General features: G+C 47.9%; 1 protein-coding gene across 1 annotated transcript in view; it reads right to left on the bottom strand.

Moving 5' to 3' along the window:
• Positions 1–8085, bottom strand: part of STAB2 (stabilin 2) — a 143036-nt gene that overhangs the window by 47263 nt on the left and 87688 nt on the right. Inside the window, exon 35 of the mRNA XM_024198768.3 lies at positions 6393–6438. Coding sequence (XP_024054536.1) covers positions 6393–6438 — 46 coding nt within the window. The remainder of the gene's footprint in view (positions 1–6392; positions 6439–8085) is intronic.

Genomic DNA, 8085 nt, shown 5'->3' on the forward strand with positions numbered 1-8085 from the left:
GAGGCTTGCACAATTGGCCAATTGAAGCGGGGAGTCAACAATGCAATTGAGTGCAATTGAGTGCAATTGTATGACAGGGTTACTTGTGATGGTAGAAAGAGGGCTCAACAGCTCTGGGGCTCACTTCTGCTTTATATTTTATGTTCCTAAGGGTATATCTACACTGCAATAAAACACCTGCAGCTGGCCCATGTCAGCTGACTTGGGTTTGCGAGACTCGGGCTATGGGGCTGTCAAATTGTGGTGTAGATGTTCCAACTCAGGCTGGAGCATGAGCCCTGGGACCCCACGATGGGGGAGTGGCCCAGAGTTTGGAATGTCTACACCTGAATGTCTACACCACAATTTTACAGCCCTGCAGCCCAAGACCCATGACCCCAAGTCAGCTGACACAGGCCAGCTGTGCGTGTTTAATTGCAGTGCAAACAGACCCTATAGCTCATGCTTCAGGGTTTCAGCCAGCCACCTGCAGGGGTCAGAAGGGGATTCCCCCCTGCAGTGTATTCTGGGATGACTTTTTGACTCCTTCCTCTGAAGTATCAGGGGGCCGTGGCTGGAGATGGGACCTTGGATAGGGAGGGCTTAGGGTTGCCAGGTGTCAGGTTTTTGAACGGAAAGTCTGGTCAATAGGGGACCTGTGCAGTGTTCGGTCAGTACTGCTGACTGGACACCAAAAGTCCAGTCACCTCAGTGACTGGCCTCCACTGCCGGAAGGGTGGGAAGAGCAGCTGCTGCTGGAGAAGCTCAGCTGATGGACTGGAGAGAAGCTTAGGAATTGGCGTCCAGCTTCGGCGGAGAGGAGGTAGGTACCACTTTTTCAGCCAGGTGGCCCAGGCCCTAACTCTCTCTGGCTCCTCACTCTGGGGATGACCCCCGACCTGCCATGTCCCAATTGCCCCAGCCCCTTGCTCTGGGGATTGACCGCCCTCTTCCCTGCTGTGCCCCAATTGGGCAAGCAGGCAGGCTCCACAGCGTGTGTGTATTGTAACGGGAAAGAGCGAGAACAGTAAAGTAGGGGATGAGAGTAGGCACAAGGGAGATCAGGAGATGGGACAGGAGAGGGTCACTGGGGCAGGTGTATCTGTGACAGGGGAGGAGGAGAGAGAGTTATAGGAAGGGAAGTCAAGCCAAGGGGATGGGGAAGATCATGTTGTATTTTATCAATTTTCTCTTGGAAGAAATTGGTGAAATCCTGTGCAGAGAGAGAAGTGGAGGCAGGAGGAGAGGAGGGTTTGAGGAGTGACTCAAAGATGGCAAAAAGGTGGCTGGGGTTGTGGGCGTGGTATTGAATTAAGCTGGAAAGTAAAGTTGTTTATCAAGGAAGATGGCAGAAGTGAGGGAGGAGAGAATAAATTTGTAGAGGAAGAAGTCAGCTCAGTCACAGGATTTCCAGCAGAGATGCTCTGCAATATGAGAACAGAAGTTGAGGAAGTGGATGCTGGGAATGATCCAGGACTAGGGGCTGACAGAGCGGACCTTGCAATGGGAGAGAGGCAAAGAAGTCAAGGGTGAGGAATGGAGAGAATCAACAGCCCTGTCAATGGCAGAAAGGAAAGAGAGGGCAGGGAGGAGATGGCTGAAAGCAGATGAGAAATCATCAGTCCTGATGGACTGGAAGTCACAGAATGGCTGAGGGATTGCGGGGGGGGGGCTGATAGGAAGGAGTTGGGTGGACAGTAGATGACAGCAACATGGAGGAAGACAGGAGAGAGAGTTGGGTGCAGTGCTGTTCAAAGGAGGAGAAAGAGTAGGAAGGGGAAGGAAGAAGGGGGTTAGCAGGGGCAGGAATGGAAGAGGGGAAACCTAACACCCCCACCACTGTCTGATCCAGGGCAGGAAGTATGAGTGAAGGAGAGGCCTCCATAAGAAAAAGGCAGCTGCAGAGGCAGTGTCAGAGCCCTGGACCCCTTCATCTGCCAGAGCCAGGAACTGCAGGGAGCAAGATATACAGAAGTTGTGATTGGCTGTGATGTTTTTTGGAGAGATGGAGTGGGCATTCCAGAGACAGCAAGAGAAGAGGAGGAAGGGGCATGGATGGGAGGTTAGGAATGATGACTACCGATGGACAGAGGTGGTGGCAAGGATTGGTATGGGAATGGAGAGGGTGGAGTTGGAGGGAGGATCAGGGCTGGAGCAAACATCACCAGAAATGAGGAGGCAGAGGAGGGTCTGGATGTGGGATCTGGATCTGGGCTGGTGGGAAGAGGAGAGAGATCAGGGTGGAAAGGGGAAGAAGGGTAGGTAGAGTTGGTGGGAACTGTAGAGGAATGATGTAAGAAGGATGGGGAAATGGAATCATTGAGCAGGGGAGGGAGAGGGAAGGAGAAGGAGGACAGATACGATGATGCACGGTATCTTTGACTGTAATGCTCGCAAAAAACAAATGGACATGCAACCTTGAAAAAGGACCTAGTTATAGTAAAGCTATCAATTAAACTGCAAAGTGCCAAGACTTTAAAGGAACTTCATCCTAACCTCTAATTTTAGGCATCTAGAACTTCTGCTGTTTACACACACACTTACTATCTATATGCGTATCTAGCAGTTGCATGTCCGTATACCTGATTTTTGTGCATAAGTGCCCTTGTTTGGGACACTAGAAATGTAGAGGTCCCAAATTGGATAACCAACATTTCATTGCCTCTAATTAAAGTCTACTTTAGAAAATTTAGTCCTGTATGTGTAAGATAAAACTGTGATGAACTAGCATGTGTAAGCAGGGTCTGAATGAGCTCTCCCCGGACATCTAGTGATGCACTGGGGGAAAAGACGTCAGGAGCAGACTGTAGTTGCATAGACACATCTGCTCTGCCTAGGTGTTCAGCAGACGGATCTGCTTTGCCAAACTGATCAATTTTGGCTGGTTTGGGATTACAATTCACTTTCATATTGAATGCAGGGTGGGAAACAGATGCAAAGGGCACTGCCCAATGTATTGTGGGATGGGTGTTTGCTTATGGTTCTGTGCTTTTGAATTATGGTTGTGGTGTTTTCCTAGATTAATGCTAGGTTCCCTCTCCCTTTTAATAAACGTTTTCTTTTGGTATACACAGACTCAGTACTTGTGATTGGGAAAATATTGCCTCTTAGAGGTGCCCAGGGATTTCCCCAGATTACTGGGTGGGGCTTGAGTTGATTCTGTTTTGGATTGTTAAGAGGCGGCTTTTGTTGCAGCCAACTCCACCTGGCAGAAGGCTTATACAAGGGTAGATGGAATTCTGCTCTTGTAATCACAAGCTGGACCATCACTCTGGTATTGTGCTCCTCTAACATGCGTGGAAATTCAGTACATCAATTCAAATTCAACACATGGAGGCACAGGCACCGTCTTCCTCCTTTCCCCGGGGGTGCTCAATCCCTGCTTTGCCCCAGGCCCTGCCCCCACGCCACCCCTTCCCCCACAGCCCCACTCTACCCCGCCTCTTCCCGCCCCCACCCTGCCTCTTCCCGCCCCTGCCCCTTCCTGCCCTGTTCCTCCACCTCCCCCAAGCGCTCCACGCCTCCACGCCTCCCTCTCCCCCTTCTCCTCTCCCCCTAGCGCCTCCTGCACATCGCTGAACAACTGACCGCTGGTAGGGGGTAGGCGCTGGGAGGGAGGCAGCGGAGTTGATCGGCGGGGCCGCCGGTGGACGGGAGGCACTGGGGGGGAGGGGGAGGATCTGATCAGTGGGGCTGCCAGTGGTGCTGAGCATCCACTAATTTTTTGACATGGGTGCTCCAGGGCTGCACAGAGTCGGCGCCTATGCATGGAGGAAGGATAGACTATTATAGTCAAACTCTGCTGTCCAGATCTTAATATAACTTTGCCCTAAAGTCTTATTAAATGGTAGAGCTATAAATAGCAGATGGGATAAATATTTAAATGGAGCTGCCAGCAAAGAAGAAAATCAGATCATTGTAGGTGTTTGGGGCTCTCTGTTCCTGTTTTCCTGATCATCTTATAATACGCAGTCAGCACATAAGAGGCGAACTTCCAAAATATCTTCTGTGCTCTCTGAAAGTCTAAGATAAGGTAGCCAGCATCTCCCTGGGTGTATAGTGGCAGGCTGGATTCCTTACAGTAAAGCCCAGATTTCTAAAGGAATTTAGGTATTGCTCCACTCACCATTGCAAGGCTTAAGTGATATAGGCTATGTCGATACTATGCAGCTTTTAGCAACACGGCTGTGCTGCTACCACTGTGCCGCTAAAAGGCGCGCAGTATAGCTGTTGTTTGTCGGCAGAAGAGAGCTCTCCTGTCGACAAAAAACGCCCACTGCTAATGAGCGGCGTTAGCATTGTTGGCAGGAGAGCGCTCCTGCCGACAAAGTGCTGTTCACACCGGTGCCTGTCATCGGCAAAACTTTTGTCTTTCGGGGGCGGAGGGGAGAAGTGTTTTTTAACACCTCTGAACGACAAACGCTTTGTCTTTCACTTGCCAGTGTAGACAAAGCCTTAGACAGCTAAGTCCTATTTTCAAAAGTGGCTTAGGCACTCAGGAGCCCAAGCCCCATTGACTTTCATAAGATTTAGGCTCCCAACAGCTAGATTCACAAAAGGACTTAGGTGCCTAACTGCCACTTTAGGTGCCTAAATCCCAGAATCAGGACCCACTGGGGTTCACAAAACCCTCGCTCAGCTGCCACCTAACCCTGTAGACACCGAAACTTGATCAGTGCCAACATTAAAGTAAAAGTTCCCTAGGTACCTATGTCTCTGCAGCCCTATGCTGGGTTTTTGGACACCTAAGCCCCTGTGTTCTTCATGAACCTTCAAGACAGGTGCTCCTCTCCCTAACTCGCCTGCGGGGCCCAATCCTATAGGCATGTTTAGAGGCTGCATACCAGATCAGGCCATGCAGGCAAGCTCACAGAAAACAGTGGGGGGTGTGAGGAAGAGGCAGTGATCCTTTGTAACTTTTAGCCCAGCGGTTAAGGTACTCAGCTGGGATGTAGGAGACCCCTGGCTCAAGTCCCCCTTAGGGGGGGAGAAGGGATTTGAACAGGGATCTGCCAGTGCTCAGTTGAGTCCCCTGGTCACTGTGCTATAGATTATTCTGAGGCAGGGCTGTCCGTAATAATGGGAGTCATTGGGTCAGAGAGAACGTGTGGGAATGAATCTGTAGCCTGGTGGTCCACTGGGAATCCCAAGATCCAGTCTCCCAGCTCCAATGACTTTTTAAATGACTTAATCCACAGTGGAACAGCCTCAACAGGAGAGACTGAGGTAGCGCTACCTCAAAATATCCCTTAGCCCCGTGGTGAGGGCACTCACCTGAAAGGTGGCAGAGCCCTGTTCAGATCTCTTCTCCTTAGCAACAGTGGGGGAAAGGGGTGGATCGATCACATTCCAGGTGAGTACCCTAACCACTGGGCTAAAAGTTATGAGGGAGGTGAGCCTCCAGCAAAGGTACCTAATGCCAAGAGAGGGTTTGCAACTGAGGACCACAAGCAGAGGGAGGTGTATCTCTCCAGCCTGGATTTAGGCACTGAGCGGGGCAGGGCTTGGCACACACCCAGGGGCATCTCCCATTGGCTAGCTTAGGCAGGGAGCCATCTAGGATGGTGACTTTTTTGAATTCCATTTTTAGACAGCTGTCTCTCCATATATAGGACTATAACAGGGTTTAAAAGAGAACTAGATAAAGTCATGGAGGTTAAGTCCATCAATGCCTATTAGCCAGGATGGGTAAGGAATGGTGTCCCTAGCCTCCGTTTGTCAGAGGGTGGAGATGGATGGCAGGTGAGAGATCTCCTGATCATTACCTGTTAGGTTCACTCCCTCTGGGGCACCTGGCATTGGCCACTGTCGGCAGACAGGATACTAGGCTGGATGGACCTTTGGTCTGACCCTGTATGACCATTCTTATGTTCGTATGTCCACATTCATTGGATAGGGAGCCAAGCACTGAACTCAGGCTCGGTGAATCCCAGTGATTTTCTAGGTACTTAAAAGTTAGGCGTGGTGACGCTCAGTGCTAAGTTCACTTTCGAATCTAGCTCCCAAGTGCCTATGGCATGTCTGAAAACAGGATGTAGCTGTCTAATGACTTAGACCTTGCAACACTGAGCCGAGCAATGTGTAAGTACCTCTAAAAAATCTGGGCTTAACTGCTTAGGTTTTGGTCGAGACTTGCTCCTTTGGAAATGTCTTTTCTCTGTTAATGTGTGGATACTGAACTTTTAAGGTTGGCCTGTCACTACTATATTATCTTTGCAAAGTGCTGCAAAACTGTGCTAAAAATGGGAAGCATAGGAAGTGATCTAAACTTGGACAACTAATTATTGAACAAGACAAAATAGGAGAATATTCGCAATCTGTGTAGACAATGGGGAAATATGGAACATAAAAATGAAGAACATTCACTTCATACGACGAGAATGACTCTCAAAGTGGCCGGATTTCATACATACTTAGCGCTGGTGTGGCACGTGCTGTTACAGGCATCATCTTTGATTTCTGGAAGAGACAAAATGAACGTTTATACCCTTGCAAGTCAACATTCTAAAACTATAAGTTTCTTTACCCCTTTCTGTGGTTTCAAACTCTTCCCCTTCATTTTCCTTATGCAAGGTCAGCTTCTGTCATCCTTGAACTAAATAATGCCTTATTGCCCAACGAAATCCCCGGGAATGCTTGGAGTAAGGGACTGCCCAATGTGAGTAAGGGTGAAAGTCTTCCCTGTGCATAGGTCACCACAATGTGTATGCTATGCACCCCTGACGTCCTATTTTGGGAGGTACATGGGATGAAAGTGATGCACCTGACTAGGGTTGCATTTCATCCCTGTCATTTTACTTATTTAAAAAAAACGTAAAGACAAACTGTTACCATAATTGTTATATAAGCAGTAAAAGTGACGCTACTAGAAATACGACTGAAAGGTGCACAAAGGCATCAAACCAGTGTAAATTATGGGTTACAGTACATTTACATACTGATGTTACAAAAGTCATCAGTGATTTATCTCTACACAGTTCTGCCGACTTGGCCCATCCTCCCTCAGGCAGTTCCACTGCTAATCTAAGATGGGGAAGAGAGCTATACTCGTTCTTTTAATTCTTCTATTCTGCCAAGCCTATTTCACAAGCCTAACTGTGAAATGCAGCTATTGGCTTCATTATCCCAACTCATTGTACCTAATTTCATTTCCCCATTTTAAATCTCACCCTAAAATCTCTCTCTTCTCCCCCTCTACCTACCTTGGGGTAGGATTCACCTCTGTGCAGAGAGACAGCACAAGGGCTATGCACCACTCAAGGGCTATTTAAGCCCCCAAAATAAAGCGTTAGTGAGACTTAAGTGGCACATAGGCCTTGTACTGGCTGCTGAACAGGGGTATTTCACCATTAGTGTATTGATGTTTTTCCTTAGCTCAGTATTGCATCTGCATCAGGAGCTTCTGGGCACTGGTTTTTGTCTCTTCAGTGCCTGTTGTTTTGTTGAATATATGATTATTTATTGTGTTTCCTTTGTATGTCTTGTCCAGTGCCTTGCTATTGAAGATACTCTCTTTTATCTAACCTGTGAATTTTATATAGCATCTACCACTTTGGTTTCCAGGCAATGATTTGTGTTGCATGTGAGGTCACAGTTAAGCATGCAGGCTGGGGTTTGCAAAGGAGCCCAAGGGAATTAGTTGTTCAAATCCAATTGAAATTCTAGGGGAATTGGATGCCTAACTACTTTGGGCCCCTTCTGAAAATTCCAGCATAGTCAGCTTTCTCTTCTAGGCCCTGGTCTTATTCCCCCATCAACTAATTAAAAACAACTCTTATGTACTTACAAATAAATAATTATAAAGCAATATGTAATATGATATAGCTGAAGCCAATTTATTGAAGGAGTTGAAGGGGAATGGCTCTGCAGAACAACTCTGCTCTGGAAATAGTACAAATTTACAGCAAACGGGAATTTCATTTTGAAAAGATCCTGGATGAACTAGGTATAGGCAAGCAAAGGGATATATTTAAGTGCGAAGCTTGTCAATTGGGTTGCATGATTCTCCATTACTATTGATGGCTAATCCCTTCACACAGGTCTTTCCAAAGACATTTCTTTCACAGTCAGGCTGAGGGTCTCATTGCCTTTCTGTAGCCTTGGGAG

Source organism: Terrapene carolina, unplaced genomic scaffold, assembly GCF_002925995.2.
Source record: "Terrapene carolina triunguis isolate 2854851 unplaced genomic scaffold, T_m_triunguis-2.0 Scaffold247, whole genome shotgun sequence".
Lineage (NCBI taxonomy): Eukaryota > Metazoa > Chordata > Testudines > Emydidae > Terrapene > Terrapene triunguis.